Genomic DNA, 20,237 nt, shown 5'->3' with positions numbered 1-20,237 from the left:
AGTGATGAACTGACCCCTGGGCTGCTTTGCTCTGTTGAAGCGGAAGCGATTGAATAAACAGCCGCCAGCAGCCTGAGACCACAAGCACAGGGCAGTTCCTGTGCGGACACTCTGCTCTCCTCTGCTGCTTGATCTCGTCAGCCGAAGAAATGTTTTTTGTTTTTTCCGGGCGTTGCGGCCTTTCTCGTACACGCACAGTATATGTATATACGTTTACGCAAGACCGTGAGAAGTTATTTCGAGAGTGAATATTGTAACGCATACAATATTCGACAGGCACTGTGTAAGAGCCGGCTTACCAGTCACCGCCCTTCCCTGTAATAGCAGGACCACAGCCGCTGGGCTGTAGCGAGATCTCTCTTTAGCTCACCGGGCTGGGTCCCTGTTGAGTGACACGGGAGTCCTGGGTTCGAGTCCCCAACGGTGCGGGGCCGACCTGTGTAGGCAGCAGGCGAGGGCGCCCACTTGAACCCCGTAGCGTTACAAGATGTTAGGAACGTAAAACAGTTTTTCCAAGTTACTTCCCAGGAGTCAGTTCGTGGCAGACTTCGTATCATGGTCCTTAATAAGTGACTATATTGTCACTTTTTTTAATGAGGTTAAGCATGTCGAGTAACATTACAAGAAAAATCTTTTTTTTAAATTCAAATTACATTATACACTGGGTTTACTGCTATGTTTCTCTCTTTATTTTGGCATACAGTTGTGCGATGGACAATGTTCTTTTAGATATTTTGATATCATGTACATGGGCTGATGGTGATTAATGTACATGTTATGTAACATCATGTCATCAAAGATTGCTGTGCGAACATCATGACAGGGGCTGTTCTATGTACACCTCTGCCTCTACCTATCGCAGTTTGAAACCGGTAAACATGAAGGGGAATTGGTGGCAGTTTCACTAGTACTTGTGTACTAGTTGAAGTCTCTGTCAAGGGCTAGAGAAATTCCTGACAATGTCTGTTTACTCTCCCCAGGTCATGGCTGTACCAGTGCTCCCTTCACAGCTCCTGGCTGTGGTTCTTCACCTGGCTCTGCTCCGCTCTGCCTACTCTGGAGCTTATTATGGGCTAAAGCAGTTGCCCCAGCAGCACCAGCCCCTGCAGCAGTTACCCCACATCCCCCTGGGGAAAGAAGGCATTCCCATGCAACACCTGGGGAAGGAAATGCCCCACATGCAGTATGGGAAGGAAATTCCCATGATGCCCCAGTACAGGAAGGAAATCCCCCAGATACCCATGCATTTTGGGAAGGAGCTACCAAGAAAAGAAAGCAAAGGTAAGCAGGAAAACGCTGCACAGCAAACCTGTTTCACTACTGTATTACAGTAGGATGAACTACAGAGGAATTCAATGCAAATCTAGAGGTTATGCTTTGAATGCAACATGTGTCAAACATTTATGAAAAGGGAAAAACAAGTCCAGATGATTAAAGGAAAGGACTGAAGGACAAGAAAGGTTATAACTATTATCAGCAGCCATATCACCATGCAATTCACAACTGGCAACCCACTTAGTGTGGCCAGCAGAGGGCGCTCACCCTGTGGTCTATGTGAGTCCTAATGCCCCAGAATAGTGACAGGGACAATATACTGTAAAAGGCATCATCCTTCGGTTGAGAAGTAAAACCGAGGTCCTGACTCTCTGTGGTCATTAAAAATCCCAGGGTGTTTCTCGAAAAGTGTAGGGTTGTTATCCTGGTGTCCTGGCCTTTACCAATCATTACCTCCTGATCCCTATCTATGAATTGGCTTCATCACTCTGTTCTCCTCCCCACTGATAGCTGGTGTGTGTCGAGAGTACTGGTGCACTATGGCTGCTGTTGCATCATCCAGGTGGGGCTGCACACTGGTGGGGGTGGAGGGGATCCCCATTACCTGTAAAGTGCTTTGAGTGGAGTGTCCAGAAAAGCGCTATACAAGTGTAAGGGATTATTATTATTATTAGATATAAGAAATATATCTTTCTATATACTGTATACTCTATTTATACAATATCCATCACGGTTACATGTTTTGTTAATATTCAGGCTGGAAAGAGAAATTGTTTGAGACAAGAAAACACCAATTTCATGCCACATAACTTTCACGAGGACTAATGACACCCAGGATTCAGATGTGTTTGAGATGTTTAATGGGTGCTTAAGTATAGAGAGGTTTGGCTTAGGCAGCTTGGCTGAGGGCCTGCCCCCTGCCCACAGGGCAGGGAGGCTGGGACCCCCATGCACTGTGAGGATGAAGATGGGGTGGAGTTGGGAATTTTGTCTGTCATAAATGTACTGTAGCTCCAAGAAATAGCTTGGGAAATGTATAAGATTAAGAACAATCGGGGTGCGACTGGCCTGATTGTCATCATCCCTCTGGAACTTCAGTTAAGACATTCGATTCATTGTAAATCCAGGAAAGGTCTGTTGTGTTCACTACCGAGATCTTATACTCCTCCTACCACTTCAGTACTTTGCAGCTCAACTTTGCACCCCATTTCCAGCTCTCCTGACTAACGAGTGTTCAATGAATGAGCAAAGCACTCTCAGCACAAAGACATTTTGGGAGATGCTTAAACAGAACGTAATATTTAAGAAGGAATCAAGGGAAATTCAGAATCTGTGAAGGAGATGTACGTATCGCTCTTATACCACCAAGCTTCAGAGTTGACATATTTAAAGTGATTGTAATTTTTGATTAAACAGTTTCACTCCTCAATAAGGAACTGGAGACATACAGTATCTCCAGCTGTATTTCCTTTGTTGCCTGAAACCCAAAGTATACAAAAACCATAAACAATGGTGTTTCACCTACATTAAAAAAATGGAAACCATGTTTCTTCATACAGTGGTGGAAAGCATCACAAAAAACACTTGTTCTGTGACAAAAATCACATTTTTCAAATGACAAACCAAGCCATCATATAGAAGGAATTCACAGTGACCTGAGAAGAAACCAGCAGTGCTTTTAGAGCTATGATCTCAATTATCAGAAAGAAAAATCTGCTGATCTTGACAATAAAAATTGAGCTTCCTTGAGAAAAAGTTCATGTGTAAAGCTAAAACCAATAAGAATACAAAATCAAGAAACACCCTGGGATTTTTGATGGCCACAAAGAGTCAGGACCTCAGTTTTACTTTTTATCTGAAAGACAGCACCTTTTTACAGTATAGTGTCCCCATCACTATACTGGAGCATTAGGATCCACACAGGTGTTAAGGTGTGTCAAAGAAAACTCTTAATCAGCACTTAATTATTGCTGTATCCACCTTCAAAGTTGCTGGTAAATGCTTTACCTTAAAATTAGCTAGCAGTGTTTATGCAATAGACCAGCTAACACCTCAGTTATATGTCATATGGAAGGTGAAGAATGTATGAATATCAGCAAGCCAAACTTGAATTATAAAGCATTTAAGGAATTAAAAGCCTGGTTAAAATTTATAGAGAAATAACAGATTAAATTGTGAGAAAAAATCAAATCAATATAAAGTTTTGTCTTGCGTCAAGATATAAGATAAAGGTAGTCTTGAACTCGTGGTTTGAACATTTCAAAACAACAGCCTGTAGGACAGGTGAGTCAAACATAAGGGCCTGCATCTGGCCTGACAAATTAATTTGTTTGTCCCACATAGCAGTTACAATCAGAGTCATCATTATTTGTATTTTAAAAGGATATATTGTGCTGTAAATACCATAAAACCTACAAATAAATAGTAATATGTAATGATTATGCCTTGTGTTTTTGATCATTTATGGTTTGTATGGCCTGCTTGGAGTACATTTAAATATAATCTGGCCCACCTTAGGGTGTGTTTGACCTTACTGGGAGCAGTGCAGATCCTTCGCTGTGCGTGATCATGGATCTGAAGTGAAGGCGGCACGAAAACGCGCTGTTGCATTATTTTTTTTCCGCAGAAATGCTGCAAAAGGGTGAGAGAGGTGCCCCAGGAGATGTGGGACCACGGGGCCCTCCAGGTCCTCAGGGCCCCCCCGGACAGCCGGGCCACGGCTTGCCAGGACTCCCAGGGAAGCCCGGCCCCCCGGGTCCTCCAGGATATCCAGGAATGGGCAAGCCCGGCATGCCAGGAATGCCAGGAAAACCAGGAGGAATAGGCCTTCCCGGGCCGAAGGGTGAGCCTGGTCAAGGTGGAGCCGAGGGGCTTATGGGGATGCCGGGACCCCAGGGGCTTCCCGGCCCGCCAGGTTTGCCCGGCATTGGGAAAGCAGGTGGGCAGGGTCTGCCAGGACAGCCGGGGCTCAGGGGTGAGCCGGGGCTCAAGGGGCCACCAGGCCAAGCGGGGCTGCAGGGACTCAAGGGTGACAAAGGGATTGGTCTGCCTGGACTGCCAGGTTTGAAGGGCCCAGCTGGGCCACCAGGCCAACCGGGGCCAATAGGTCTCCCTGGAGTAGGGAAACCCGGGCTCAATGGGCTCCCTGGGGCCCCAGGAGGACAAGGAAAACCAGGCCCCCCCGGAGAGCCAGGTGTACAAGGGCCGCCCGGGCAAGCTGGACAGCCAGGACCTGCTGGCTTACCAGGAGCCGGTAACCCGGGCCATGACGGATTACCTGGCCGGCCAGGGATTCCCGGGGGGAAAGGGGAGCCGGGCCCTCCTGGTTTGCCGGGGGCTCCTGGGCTACCCGGGTTTGGCAAGCCAGGATTTCCTGGCCCAAAAGGTGACCGCGGGTTAGATGGCTTAGCTGGTCCTCTGGGGCCCAAAGGAGAAAAAGGCCATGCAGGACTCCCCGGGGTGGTGGGTCCCCCGGGGGCAATCGGCCCACCTGGTTTGCCTGGTCCCATGGGTCCACCGGGAGGTATTGGCTTCCCGGGTCTGAAAGGGGAAGAAGGTGCAGGGGGACCTCAGGGGCAAATGGGTCCCAAAGGTGAACCGGGCCCTGCGGGACTTCCAGGCCAGCCTGGATTTCCGGGAGAGGCCGGCCAGCCGGGTCCCAGAGGGTTACCGGGGCCTACGGGGCCTAAGGGGGAAATTGGCCACAAAGGCTTGCCAGGCCTTCCAGGTGTCCCTGGCTTACCTGGGGTGAAGGGGGAGGCGGGGCTGCCGGGAGAGCAAGGCCAACAGGGCCCCAAGGGTATCCCTGGAATAATGGGCCCTGGTGGTCCTCTTGGCCCTCCAGGGCTACCGGGATCAAAAGGAGAGATGGGGCCGCCTGGTCTGCCGGGCATTCCCGGGGTAGGAAGGCCAGGGCCCCCAGGACCTGCTGGGCCGCAGGGGAAGCCAGGAGCCTATGGGCCTCCAGGACAACCTGGGCAGCCTGGGCAGCCAGGCCCCCCAGGTCCACCTGGTCCCCCGGCACAGCCCCCAGGCGTCGGCCAGATAATGGGCCCAGGCTTGGATGGTGTGAAGACCCCCCCAGGAGGGTACAAAAAGGGGAAACACGGGGAGGTCATGGGCGGAAATGGGGGTCTCCTGGAGATGCCAGCCTTCACAGCCGAGCTCACGACACCATTCCCGCCCGTAGGATCCCCAGTGAAGTTCGATAAAATCCTTTACAATGGCCGACTCAGTTACAACCCCCAGACAGGCTTCTTTACCTGTGAGATTCCTGGAATTTACTACTTTGCGTATCATATCCACTGCAAAGGTGCCAATGTCTGGGTGGCACTTTACAGGAACAGTGAACCAGTTATGTACACGTACGATGAGTATAAAAAGGGCTTCCTTGATCAAGCCTCAGGAAGTGCTGTTCTCCCTCTTCAACCAGGAGATAAAGTGTATATTCAGCTGCCTTCAGAACAAGCAGCAGGACTCTATGCTGGCCAATACGTTCACTCATCTTTCTCTGGGTACTTATTGTATCCAATGTAAAAAAAATGTACACATTCATGCATTTTTTTAAGTAACTTGTTTTTATACTGTTGAAAGCTACGGTGACAAGTGCACAGTTTGGACCGGCTCTTGCAATGTAAAAGTACAAGTGTGAGTTCAAAGGTTCATGTATGCGAAGTGTCTTATAATCATGCTACTGGGTACGTATTTGCAATATCTCAAACTTGTTCCCCTCCCATAATAAATAAAAATAAACGTGAAATATTATCATGAAAGCTATGTTATAGGTTGAGTTCACACATTATAAAAAAAACAGCCACATTTTATGTGGATTTCATGTCATTCCTAATCCTGGTGTTTAGTCATCTTCAGCATACAAATAAATCAGTAAAAATTATTCTTGAAGTGTTTTGGGAAAATCACAGATTGCACTGTCGTGCAATTACCAGCATATGCTTCTGTGTTAATTTGGCAGCTGCACTCAGAAAAGATTGTAATGAAAAAATGTGAAATGAAAAATTGCAAAACTGGGTTTTTTTTAGATAGTAACGTACAAGAAACAATGTTTTGCGAAGGTTCTAGGATTAGTTTATAAGAGACCATTGAAATAGAAGACATAGCTATCAATAGAGAGGTACCTTATGTGGTACGCATAATGAATAAACGAGAATCTGCTAATTATTTATTTAAAATAGTTTTAAAAGACTTTCAAAAAATGGTAATCATAAGCAAGAACATTTAAAGTTTCAATACAGGGTACAGGTGAATGTTTTCTTTAAAATAGGAGAGACTATTTACAAATCGGAGAGGCGTTAATGCGAAGTGAACTAAGTACAGGAAAAGGTGAGCTATTGAAATGATGAAACAATGATTTGGCTTAATGAAAATGGAGAGTAACGGGATATCTAAAATATACCTAAGATCCCAGAAGCAGATAGACATGGCTGTTTTTTTCAAGAGCTCAGGTGAAGGAGCCATTTCATAGTGCAGAATAGCTGAGAATCTTAATTTATGCCGGCAAGCGCCATCTGTGATTTTATTTGCAGAAGTAAAAACATGTGTCTATACCGGGTCTCTCTCAGTCTTCCCATCTCAATGTATTATCTCTAGGGTCAAAGCTACAGTAAGTGGTGTGCATCTCGTGGTCTGATGTTGCTTGGCGGAAGTTAGTTACTGTCTTAAGACACCCATACTTATTTTTGGCAACTGTGTTAAGAAAGGCACATTGAGGACACAATTTTACATTTACATTAAATATACAATAACATTTGCCTTTCAAATATTTTGTCTTATTTTATAATAAGACATAATGTATTATACACATACAACACTTTTTTTTTACTCATTGTAGAAATACTTTCTCAATACTGGATTAAAATAACCCACTATCAAAATGATAAAAACGTAGCCATAATTGCACACTGTATTTATTTCATACTAGTCCTGTTGATTTTTTGCCAAATTTTCAATTGCACTATTTTTTTCACATACTGTATAAAAGGTATCAGCTAAAGGCAGAGGAAACTTCCATAATTCCTCAGCACTGTAATTCGACGGAATATTCAGTGTTTCTGTTTCACGGTATAGTAATGTTTGAGGAAATGAATTAATAAAATCATCCTATCCCATTATGCACAAAAAAGAACTCTCTTTCACTTTTTGTCCTCAATGATCCAAGATAAATAATAACAGCTTTCAATTAGCTGGGAATTCAGACGGAACTTTGCTAGGGATTTAGACATTCCCTAGTACCTCTAACAAGAATTCCTATGAGGGAAATCACAACAGAGTTTAGAAGTAATCATTTCCTCGGAATTACACTGTTCTGCAGTTCACGACCATACCAAAACCAGCTACCTATTTCTGATTATAAATGAACCCCTTTGGTATGGACCAAGATGGCATAAATACAAAAGGCTACCTACACCAAGTTACATAGTGGCATGTGCTGACTGCTGTTGTCAGGAAGGTGTGGAAGTTATGGTGGGCAGATATTACTGGGTGTGATGGGAGTGATGCTGGACTGGTAACGCAGAGATCAGAGTGTATGGGGGAGGGGTGGGTTAGGTCATGTGAAGGGAGGGGTTGTTTTACTGTGCCTAGAGCAACAGAAAGGGGGAATAATTTTTACAGTGATACGAAACAATCCAATATTCTAATGAAAGCCGCTAGATCTGAAATGGATTTGTTTCAGCTTTTGTCTCTGTAATTTATTTGTTTGACTACTGATTGCCTAAATTTGTATATGAGCATAAAGGCAGATGGGCCTCATGAAGAAAAAAATAACCATGTATAAATTCTTTTTTTTTTTTGTCTGACAATGGTGCTAATCACATAACCAAGTGGAAAACTAAGTTTAATGTTTGTTTCTTGTTTTGGTTTTTTTTTAAATAAAGGTGAATTAAAAATGAATGATGTGCATTTTTTGTTTTCTTTCGGTCTTTCATTTCTGTGAGAACAGTATGTACCATAACAACAAGGGAGACTCTTGAAATAACATGATTTGAAAAACTTTTGAAAAGTCATAGAACTAGAAGCAGAATACAAGGAAAGAAGTGCACTTAACTTTGGAATTCATTAATCTTGTCAAAAATCATGGCTTGGTCTGGCCATGAATAAATTCTGAATCCAATCTGAGATCTGAATCCAATCCCCAGATTAAATAATGACAATTTTTTTTAATGTTGCACTGGAATGTCTATATCAGGCTGTAGCGAAGCGTTCTTCCAGAACCCTATGCAGACAACACAATCCGGGGAGGAGTGAGGAAAACACAGGGAAAAGGCATGCAAAGGGGCTGGCAGGAAAACAGGGGGCGTGTTCATGGTGTGCTGGTGTTCGGGGGGGTGTGGCCGAGGCAAACAGTCCAAGGGAGCCCGAGGCAAATCCACGGGTGTAGCAAAAGTCCAAGACCGGGTAATCCATCCTGACAGACGAACAGAGTTGAAAGCCAGAGCGGGATCCGGCGGAGGGACGGGGGAATAAAAGGGGGGTCATGGGACCAGACGCTCCCTAATCCCGGACTCAGAAGGTCAGGACACCGTGATGAAGCCTGTGCCATCAAGTCGCTCCTGGACTCGCGGATAGGCGGGCTTCCGGGTGTCCATCTTCCAAAGTTGATCCCAGATTGGCAGGAACGTCTGGCTTTTATAGGACGGGGGGCTGGAACCGGAGGCAGGTGCGGGAGATGAGTATAAAACAAGGAAGGGCTGGAGCGTCCTTAAGAGGAGGGGTTTACGAGCGTGACACAGGGACTCTCTGTCATTCTCTAGGGATCTGGAAAGGTTTTTCCAGTTGCTAAGTACTGGTTTTAAGAAATCATCACTTTTACTGCTTTCACGAACCCTTGAAGGGATTTCTTGACACATACAGTGAATGCTTCATCATTTCACATTGCATCTTCATACTAATTACGCATTTTGATGGAGCCTAATGTTTAAATTGGATTTCTTGTCTTGTTTGGTTGGTGAGTGATCGTATCTAGTGAGATTCAGTGTCTTCTTACTACCTTTCTGGCCTCAGTCCTGTTATATACTGACTTGAAAAAATATATGGAAACCAGTGAGGAGATAATATGACTACTAGTGCTGTACCTGCACTGCTGACAGACAGAAAACTACGGAGCATCCAGCAAACTTCTCTCCCCCATTTTTCATTGTAAAACAAAACTCCGCATTCACTGGTAAATAAAACAGGAACAATGAAATAAAGGAATAAACAGTATACGAGTCAGTGAGTTGATGTGATGAAGATAGAAAGGAAATGTTGAACTTTGGGAAAAACTGATTCTTCATATGAAGGTAAAGTCAATACCAGAACCACAGTGGCACATGGGGCCAGACTCCAACTCGGTGTCTGTAGCACCAATAAGACTGCAGAGCACCTGACTTCACACCTAGGTAGAAACTGGACTGGAGCAAGTGGGAAAAATTCCTAATTCAAGAGTACATCCACAGTGTCTATGGTAGGGTCTTAAATCCATAATCTTTAAGTTTTGAGTTCAATGCACTAAGTCTTGATTAAATAAAATAAAATCTTATCCAGTCCTATCGCAGAATGAAGTTCTCCGCCATCAGGGACTGGGCATAAGTCAAATGCTTTTCTACATTTGCTTTAATAAAAAAAAGGCTTTGTTGTGTACAGGTCCTCGTAAGAAATGCAAAACTCAGGTCTAATGGATTAAATCAAATACTGTATGTTCGTTTGAACACAATCACAGAAAATCTGAATAAAATACCGATCCAAGAACCATGAATTGTGTTCAAATACCAAAAATGGCACCGTCAAAGAGCAAACATGATAAGACCATTATCGAGTCGTGACCGTCCTGGGTATTAACACGAGCCTGGCAGAAGTGACGCCTGGACTCAATCAGCCTCCGACAGACTGCTGAGGGATTTTCCACCACTCCTCCTGTGGCAAAGGTTGGTCGTTAGCAGTTTCCTTTTGTTGAAAGCATTGGCTAGGGTAACGCCTCAACACGGATTTTGTGAAGTCATCCAGCAGGAATTCTAACTCTCTGTGGGCCCACCGCAAAGATCCCATTTCCAGTCTGGCTTGCAGGAATGGTAAAACTGTTGACTGAAGGACTTCATCAATGCATTCTCAGCACTAGGATTCCCTCAACCTGAACCTGAGCTGTCCTTGCATTAAAGGAGATTCATTGCTTGAACAATGCCTATGGAAGCCTGTTTCCGCCAGGGAGTAAAAAAAATATGCGCTATGGTATCTCGCAATTCCGACTTTGTATCTCAGAATTCCGACTTTAAATCTCGCAATTGTGATTTAAAATCTCAGAATTACGACTTCATAGCTCGCAAATACGACTTTATATCTCACTGTTGCGACTTTTTATCTCACATTTGCGACTTCGAAATAGCCCACATTTCATTGTCTGTCCTTTTGTTATTGTAACGGATTTGGGTTCTAGGGCTTGTGCCCTCGCCGCTCCCACCCTAGTTCGTGCCTCACTGCATGGGCTTGAACCCGGGTCTTGCCAGCTAAGCTATAGAAAACCTATATGGCCGTTCTGTTACACTATATTCATAAATCGTACAGTATCTATAGGCCCATAAGACTTGTCTTGTCAAGTGCCCTGATAAAAATCAAATTACACTAATTTTTTGGAATCCCATTTCCACCAGGGTGGGCTTTTTAAAAAAGTTTTTATTTAAATACCAGAAATACAAAAAAGGAGACAGAATATTAAAAAAAGATACAGAAATTGACACTTCACATCCAGAGGAATTCACAATTATTAAAGCTGAAACTTATACTTTTTACATATTTCCATTGTATGTCTTGCCTTTTGATTCTTTAACTTTCTAATATAATTTAAGTAAAAAAGGAATTGTACTTTAAAAGCATTAATAGGGGGAGCAGTATTAGACCATTTACTTTTGTGGATGAAGTATTTCGCCAAAATAATTAACAGATTAATAATTAGAACATATCCTTTATCCAAATCAGATCTAAATATAAACATATAAAATATCAAAATCTTTAAATTTTAAAGTAAAAGTTTAACATTTACCTTTAAATGTTTGACAATAACATTTTGCAAATCTATCCAAAACAATTTTGGATATACTGTATGCAATTAACAAATGAATGTAACAAAGATTCCTTCTCATTATTACAAAATACACATAAGTCATCTTGTTCATGTTTAAATCTAGAAAGTGTCAATTTAATAGGATAAAATCTATGAACGATCTAAAATGAAATTTCTATAACTTTATTTGTAAGACAGTATCTATCAGCAATTATCCGACTAATTTCCAATGTATATCTCTAAACATAGCATTCCAAAAGGAGACACAAGAAGGTATAAGGCCACCGTGGGCTTCTTTTGCCAGATGAGCAACCTGGCCTGGCTACGTTCATTGCTGGCGCCAGAAGTGACGTCAAAATTGTTAGATACGAAGTCGCGATTGCGAGATATAAAGTCGTAAATTCGAGAAATGAAGTCGGAATTCTGAGATTTTAAGTCGCAATTGCGAGATGTGAAGTCGTACTTCTGAGATTTTAAGTCGCAACTGCGAGATATAAAGTCGTACAGTACTTCTGAGATTTTAAGTCGCAATTGCGAGATACCATAGCGCGTTTTTTTTTATCACTCCCTGGCGGGAACCTGTTTCCATAACAACCGTGATGCACGCCGCTGAAGTCCTTGCGTGTGTGTTTTGGCGTGACGTTTTAATGGGCCGCTGTGTTCGTTAACTGCCAGCAGGCGGCGCGAGCGAGTCAGCTTTTCGCCCAAGGCGCGGGAGCGTCAGTTACAAACTGGACTTAACGGCCGGTGTGGCCGCGATTGTGGAGAAGCGCTGCGGCCTTAATTACCGAACTTTGTACATTTACAGGTAAGCTGACGGTCTGAATTTCATATAAGTTGTGTAAAGACATTAGAGTCACTTGGGTATGTTTACTTTTTTAGTTTTTTTTCTCCCACTTAATTGAAGTGTCTGTTTAAATTTTTAATCTGACGGGTCAGGATATAACAAAGGAGTGGGAATTAACCAACTGAGTAAGCGTTGTTGTGACACATGACTCATGGTCAAATGTTAAACCAGTTGCAGAGTGTTAAAGAGTTGTACTTGATATTTTTGAATCGGGTTGTGTGTACATTTTATGAGGAAATTGGGCAAGATTCCACAGGAGGTCTAGCAATGGGCATTGAAGCGATATCATTTTATACGGAAACTACAGAAGCGCATTGCCGCCATCAAAGAAAAACATATTTCACGTGGTGACTCGTAATTAACAATTAGATCCTGTCATTGCATGGTGTTGTACTAGGCTGTCAATACAATCAGTGGTATCTCTTTATTATTTAATTCATCGTAATAACGAGGTACCATAGGAAATGTATTGTAACGCTACGGGATCGGGTCGGGGGCTCGAACCCGGGACTGCCGCATCACTCAACAGGGACCCAGCCCGGTGAGCCAAAGAGAGATGTCTCTACAGCCCAGCGGCTGTGGTCCTGCTATTACAGGGAAGGGCGGTGACGTCACCGCTCTGGTAAGCCGGCTCTTACACAGTACCTGTCGGCCGTAAGCGTTACAGTATTTTATCTTGATGGAAGCAACGCGCTTCCGTAGAATACAGTCGGTATTGGTTGGTTAACAAGTTCAATATTTTATTCCATATAGCATGGAGCTAAAACGTGCTAGTGATGGTACAGTGTAGACGGACATAGTGGGAGATGTTTAACTGTATGTTTATGAGGAAGTAACCGATTATAACGACAAGAAACGGCTGTGGTAAAGCGCAGCAGCTTTAATTATCAGTCTTTGTAAATGTACAGATTTACAGAAACCTAAATGTGTGAAAGCCTGGATGGACACGTCTTTTCATTCCTTAAGTGCAACAATAACTCTCACCACAATGACCCCACTCACCTCGCCTTGCGTTTGGAAAGGACAAAGCAGTATTCATTGGTAAAGAAAACTCTTAACTCTGCTGCTTGAGCGCTTATGCACGAACTTTTAATAAAAAACAGACCTATTCACATCACATAAAAGAGCTTTGCAAAGGGGAGGGCGAGAATGAAACAATCTTTTAACACTATCACAGCAATATACACGTGCAACATACACAAAGGTTTTCTTTATTGTGTAATGTGACTGGAAATTATGGATTAGTGCCTTCAGAATTTATAAATCATCTTGTCAGCTCTTTCCTATAGAAACCTTTATGTTTTGAATTACTTTGTGGTCCATTGTTAAGATTAGGGATGTTACTGTACATTGGTAAAAACACCAATTGAAGTATTACACACCAGTGAAATATTGCCTGACCTTAGTTCCTCTTTTGTGGGATAAGTTTTGCAATTATTAAGATGCAGAATAACCCTGGGGCTCCCAGGCTTCCCTTGTTCAGCAGGATGTTTTTCACTGAAGGAGCAAATATATGAGGCAACCAATAAAGACAAATGTGTTGATCCATTCAGGCGTTTGATTATGCCATGTAATGCACAGGTGAAAGAGCAGTAACCTTGAGTATTCTACATCACATATGTTTTCCAACCATTGGAGGCCTAATTCTGTGTGTCCCAGACGATTTCACACAAACAAGAACAATCACTCAGTACTTGTTTTATTTAAATTCTGCAGCACAAATTTCATTGGCACTAGCTAATGTAGTTGTAGGCAGACACTTCTAAGATGGCAAAGGAACACATAAAGGTTTATTCCATGCTGAAAACAAAAGACCACAAGATTTTGGCTATGAAGCCTTCTTCAGGTATCACATGCGTACTGACGCAGCTACTGTACGTACTTGAACTTCTTCAACCTCTAAGACAGGCCAGTTTCATCATCATCATCATCATCATCATTATAAATTTAATTTGCAGTCAGTCATTAGTCATCCAATAATTTCTGGAAAATGTCATAATAATAACAATCACAATATAGTATATTTTACTAATGGCTGGTAGTACTACATACTATATTATGAGTTCATTTTTTCTGTTTTTTTATGCTATTTTTTCATGCTATTGAATGCACTACCTGTATTTTATGAATTAATAGAATAGAAACCAAATTTTGAAAGACTTTTCATAGGTAAAACTCCATAAAACTGATTTCTGATCCTGCTAATAGTCAAACCTCCTAAGAAAAGGTAATCAAGACTGCTGATTTGATCAAATAGAATCTCTGGTATTAGGCCGATATATCAATCAAAAGTAATATTAGCAAACTTAAGACCTGGGCAACTGCAAAAAACAAATACTCCATACGTGTTTTTAATGGTTTTAAGATATCACAAAATACCACTTTATAACAATATAAATTAGGCAAAAATGTTCCTTACCAATGTTCCATACTTTTCCTTCATTACTTCAATTAATTACTTTTACTTTAGAATATTTGTCCTATTAAAAAACTTCTAAAATCAAGGGGGTAGGAGATGACTTTAATAAAGCATAAAGTGGAGACCAATTATTTGATTCCAAATTAAAATAATCATTCCTTGTCATTCTATCCATTCATTTATCTCAACGTGTATGTTTAGAAACATGTTAAGATTCTAAAAAAGGTTTACCAAAAGGTGCTAGGACAAGTGTGATTGTCAAATTTTTTCCTATATTTTCTTGGGGGGAATGTAGACAGTAGTTTCATAACCCTTAACTAGCACAAATGTTAGCCTAACTAGTCTTACTCTGTGAAATCAGTCTTTAAGTCTTCACACCCAGTGTGCCTCAGTGTGAGTTTAATATATACAGTACAGCCTTAATCAAAAGACTATAAATATCACACTACTTGCTGCCTATCTAGTTCAGAATTTAACTAAAACAGTTATTTACTTCTTAACTTTTCATGTCGTCAACTGGTTAGACAAGTTATGGTATACTGTTTATGCCTCCTGTTTATTGAGTAGCTCCATGGGTGCGAGCAATCGTGGTTGTGACATATTTTTCCAGCAGTTCAGTAATGTGTCTGTCTATTAATGTTCAGATAATATTCACTTTGGAGTAATAACACTGATCACGATTTTAGCGTTTTAATATTAGTCATACTATAATTGTAATGCACTTACACGAGGAAAGGTGTTTTGTTCAGTAGAAAACCGATACACACTCTTTTACTGAATCTCTTCGTAGTAATTGTTTTTCCAATGTGCAGCTACCAACACCAAATTTTTAAACAATTACATAAGTGCGCTATTTGAATAGCTTGTCAAATTATTCTGAAGTATTTTGACGTGTTACAATGTCGCTGTTTCAGAGTGAAAACAAATCCCAGATTTTGACTGGACATACACCGAACCTAGTCCCTGAAGATGTACAAAATCAGATTAAAATGTTTAAAAGAGTTTGTAATTAAAACATTGTTAGTTCATGTTGTGTGTCGTCTGTGCATATTTAAAAATAATAGAAGCATGCATATTTGCTTTTGAAATTATGTACAAAGTGCTTGTTAAATCTACTGTATATGCTACATTTTATGACGATCCCTAAAGTGTTTCTTAAATTGTTATTTCACAGACCATCCCTAGCTCCAGCGGAAGTGTCGTCACTGTCAGACAGCCTTATGGCCAATCAGCGACTGACTTATGTGTTTCCGCTATCCGCATGCCCAGAAAGTAGTTTTTTTCTGGAGCGAATTGGCTAAAAAGGAAAACAAGGTTCTTGTATTGGTTACATATGTATAGTTTATGTCACCGAATTATTTTTGTTAAAAATATCAGGCGAAATTAAAGTAACAGTAAGTACAGCAGCAGTTTTATTAACTAGTTAACGGTATCATCCAAAACAAGGATGCACTGATGTTCATTCCAGTTATATTTACAGCATGAAAATCACGTTGTTCATGGATCATGAATTAATCAGTGAAACAGACGCATTCTTTCCTTTTTCTCCGCGTGGTTCTAGTCGTAGTTAGCATGGGCTGAAAATCACACACGTTTTCTGGATTTTTAGTATTTTATGTAGAGGTCCCCTTTTTGTGCTTGGTCACTTCTCATTGAAAATAACATTTTATCATTCTCTAGCATTATAACTCTCTTAAGATATATATATTCTCCTATCTCGTTTTGTTCCTTTAGTTTAAAATGCTGTTGTCTTTGAAAAGAAAATTACATTTTTTTGAAAAAAGGCTGTATCTGCATGCTTTCTCAGCCGACAGCTCATCGCCATGGCTTCGCGAGCAGGACCCCGAGCTGCAGGCACTGACGGGAGCGACTTCAAGCACCGCGAGAGAGTAGCGTCGCACTATCAGGCGAGGTACACTCATTGACGCCTCGAAACTCACCCAAGCACTGCTAGAAGTACATTTTAACATTAATAACGCCTTGTGTGTACATGTAAACGGAGGGTATGGATGACTATTATTTTCTGCATTCATTTTATAGCGATATTTTTTACATTGTTTACTTTATGCATAACAACAGGATCCATTGCAATAACTCTAATACCGATCATGTCCGTATCTGTACGTTTTTCATTTACCAACAGATTAAGATGAGAGAGAGTCTTTATTATCCCCGAGGGGGTAATTTGTTTTATAGCACCAGTGTTGGTATACAGAAGGACAGAAAAAAAAACACGACAACATCAATACACATATATATTTCCATATAAAATCAAGTGTTAAGTATGGATATGGCTACAGGTATGAATGAGAACTTAAATCTATTGTTTTTGGAGTTGGGGAGTCGATATGTGCGTTCTGATGGGAGTCATAGGAATTCATTCATGTGAAGAAACGGGGGCATCACTGTTTTTTTTTCTTTGACAGTGTTTCCCTGAAGTCAGAAATTCGGAAGTTGAACTTGGTCCATGTTCTGATCTGGGTCCTTGTGGCAGCACAAGTGATTGTCAACTACCTCAGCCTGGTGTCTCATGATGTGGTGGCAACTCCATACCAGTGGGAGTACCTGTACCTTCTGAGCATCTTCCCCTCCATCTTTAGCTTCATGTCCATGCCTCGTAACAACATCAGCTACCTTGTCATCTCGATGATCAGCGCTGGGCTCTTCTGTATCGCACCCCTCATCTATGGGGCAATGGAGATGTTCCCAGTAGCCCAGCAGCTTTACAGACATGGCAAAATTTACCGCTTCATCTTCGGTTTTTCTGCTGTGTCTGTCATGTATCTGGTCATGGTGATTGCAGTACAGGTGCATGCCTGGCAAATCTACTACAGCAAGAAGCTTTTGGATGCCTGGTTTGTCTCCACTCAGGACAAGAAGAAGAAGTAAAAGGATAAACAAGGGCAAACCTAAGGCAAATTAAAAATCTTTATTTATTCTTTTGAAAGAAAAGACAGTTTAGTAAAGAGGTACACCATGTAGATTTTACTATGTTTATGCCATGAGATGTCCTACCCATCATCTTACCTCATTAACTACGTAATAATCCAGATTTAGACACTGATCTGTGTCTGAAAGTAAGCATGCACCAAGGATTGACAGAAGTTCAAACTGGGGAATTCTGGCTTGTGTTATGGCCACTCTCGTTTATTTAAGACTACGGACATATGAGACAGGACAATTCTATTTGTTTAATAGTTCCCTTTTTTATTATTGATACAGTTTGGAGGACTGGTGAGTGATGTTTGTGAATACCACATTTTGCTGAGGGTAATGAATTTATGTGTCTGAAGTGAAGCAGAGATAAATAATTTTTCGTTTGAGATACATCTGGTGTATACACAATGTGATGCTCATAGTGCTACTGTATTTTCAACCTCAGACAATAAATTAAAAAAAACAAGACGTCTTGTGTTTTCTATTTGAATATTCCAGTAGTTTCCTTAGGAAAAGAGATTGCTGCATGTAAACTCCTGTCTCAAGACTCTCCTCTGCTACTAACTCTTTGTTACACCCGTGCAGGTTATTATTCATCTTGTGCTCTGTAGGTATGATGAGACCTAAAACCAGATCCCTATTGTAAATGACTACCACAAAAGTTGTTCTATGTTGTTCTTATGCTAATCTGAATATATTGCTTTGTGTCTCCTAAAGGACTTATTGTAACTGAATATCATGTTTTTAATAATGCAGTGAACTACCCCTTTTTGAAAGTCCTTAACTATTTTTTTACATGAATTCAACATTCCTCCTTTCATTGTCCAAAGGAAATAACATGTTTCTGTATTGGTGCCCTCAAGAGACTGTCTTACAAAGCACACGTCACACATACAGTGTGCAAGGTATTTGTGAGCACCTGGTTTGATGTTACTAAATAAAAAAACTGCTTTAAGAGCAAAAAAAACCCTAGATGCATAATATGTGCATAGGTGAGTTCTAAAATTCAGCATGTTGTTGTTATGTTTTTTACTTTTCTTTCTATTGTTAGTCACAAACTGAATGAGGAAAACTGTGCTTTGAAAAAATAAGAAAAAAAAACTGAAGCAATTTGTTGAGGCTCCTCTGCATCAATAATGTGTTTGTCTGGGACGGAGGAGAAGTTCCTGTTCATTGAACACTTCTCTACTGTTTTCTAGACATGCCTTTTCTGGGTACTTTGTACTCTAGCTCAAACTTAAACTTATTGGAACAGGACTCAACCCTTTTTATCTTTAATTGTAGTTATTGCATGGGATTAATTGATCTCTATGAATAATTTAAAGAAAGATAGGGATTATAAGAAGGGTCCCTTTCTGTGTTACTGTATTGTTATTTGATTTCATAGACAATGTCCCCACTTTCAGCAATCACTGGTTCTAAACAAAACTGAAACCTTATTTACTGCAGGTACAAAGTCCATTAGTTAATTTAAAAACAGAGAACTAAACTGCGGAAGTATTAAATAAAGTTAAAGTGGGTAATAGAATTCCATTGTTATTCAAACTCTGCTCTGTGGTCAGTAATACCTATATTCTGCTGCCTAATGGCTGAAGAAATATGGTTTGTGTTACTACCTGTGTTCTTCATGAGGGGTAAGAAATTGTTTCTTGATTTCATCTAACGATACTTTGCAGTCTATAATGTTATTTATGGTATAGCTTCAATGATGTTTCATTGTAATTGAACCAACATATTTTCCTTTGTTATATAATGGAACAAGTAGAGGTTAATTTCACATTGAAAAGTAGAAAGTAAACAAAAACACATTTTGGCTCTTCTGTGCTTTGTCTTCTGTCTTTAAACTTTTCAGCGTGGAATTAATGTCTACAGCTCGCACAGTGATGTAGTTCTCTACTGAGAACTACTAGTTTACATAATAGTGTTCAAATGGGGGATTACGAAAACAGTGAAAATCAGGATTTGACCGAGCTGTTTAGCTGTTAAGTGAAATAATTATTTATAACACTGAAGAGATGAGAGCCGCCCGGGAAGTGAGATAATAATATAATTTCTTGTTTTTCTATTTTTTTGCAAACTATGCGGTCTAGTGGCTTGAAGTATGCTTTGTGCTCAAATATATATAAAGATGCTGCCTGTCCTTGGTCAGTAAGATAAAGGGCATGTATTTGGTTAGTTGGCTGTATGCCCATAACATGAAGAGAACTAACTGTTGTCTAGTCTGCAACTTAGATATAATTAATTGGCATGTGTTGCTGTCTTATAATTTGTTTAGAATGTGTCACAGTCTTTTTGTTTTAAGGTATAAAGGACCATCTTCAGCTACTTAATTTTAAGTCTGGTGATTGCAAGCCAGACTTCCATATGCATATGAAATAAAGAGACCTCTGCTTCACAGACACCTGAACTTTGTCATTTGAATGACACAACAATTTGGCACTGCGGAGCAGGGTACTCCCAGCTGAGGGAACTCTGACAGAGAGGTGGAGAGGAAAAGCTAGGCGGCCGCTTCTAAAAAGAGATAAGGACTCCTCTTTTCTAAAAAGTCCCTTATCCTCTCCATGTTGCTGTCGAGGGTTTTTCTGAAGCTGAAGCGAGTACAAAAGAAAAATGAGTTTATGGTGTATGTGTTTCTAGACAGCTGTTTTGTGAAGTTGGGGTAGAAAAAGAGGGATTGCTGAAGGAATGAAAAAAATCCTGGTATGAAA

General features: G+C 41.0%; 2 protein-coding genes across 6 annotated transcripts; both read left to right on the top strand.

Annotated features, from left to right (window-relative positions):
• Positions 1-983: 983 nt before the first annotated feature.
• col8a1a (collagen, type VIII, alpha 1a) lies at positions 984-8,180 on the top strand. 5 transcript variants are annotated; one of them, XM_088913658.1, is made up of 4 exons: positions 984-1,281; positions 2,617-2,622; positions 3,182-3,198; positions 3,916-8,180. In XM_088913658.1, the coding sequence occupies exons 1-4, from the start codon at positions 984-986 to the stop codon at positions 5,809-5,811; spliced, it is 2,217 nt and encodes a 738-aa protein (XP_088769784.1). In that variant the 3' UTR covers positions 5,812-8,180. The 5 variants fall into 5 exon arrangements, with proteins under 5 accessions (XP_088769784.1, XP_088769782.1, XP_088769783.1 ...); XM_088913656.1 differs by having other exon boundaries at positions 2,614-2,622; XM_088913657.1 differs by lacking the exons at positions 2,617-2,622; positions 3,182-3,198 and adding an exon at positions 3,501-3,509 and having other exon boundaries at positions 3,902-8,180.
• A 7,656-nt stretch (positions 8,181-15,836) lies between these two features.
• Positions 15,837-17,995, top strand: LOC148835744 (protein jagunal homolog 1-B). The gene is made up of 3 exons (XM_088913450.1): positions 15,837-15,986; positions 16,400-16,504; positions 17,019-17,995. Exons 2-3 carry the CDS (start codon positions 16,416-16,418, stop codon positions 17,479-17,481), a joined length of 552 nt encoding a protein of 183 aa, XP_088769576.1. The 5' UTR covers positions 15,837-15,986; positions 16,400-16,415; the 3' UTR covers positions 17,482-17,995.
• The last annotated feature ends 2,242 nt before the right edge of the window (positions 17,996-20,237 follow it).

The sequence above is a fragment of the Atractosteus spatula genome, chromosome 4 (assembly GCF_055471065.1).
Source record: "Atractosteus spatula isolate fAtrSpa1 chromosome 4, fAtrSpa1.hap1, whole genome shotgun sequence".
Classification (NCBI taxonomy): Eukaryota; Metazoa; Chordata; class Actinopteri; order Semionotiformes; family Lepisosteidae; genus Atractosteus; species Atractosteus spatula.
The sequence above is the reverse complement of the archived record's forward strand: the minus strand, read 5'-3'. Positions and strand labels throughout refer to the sequence as shown.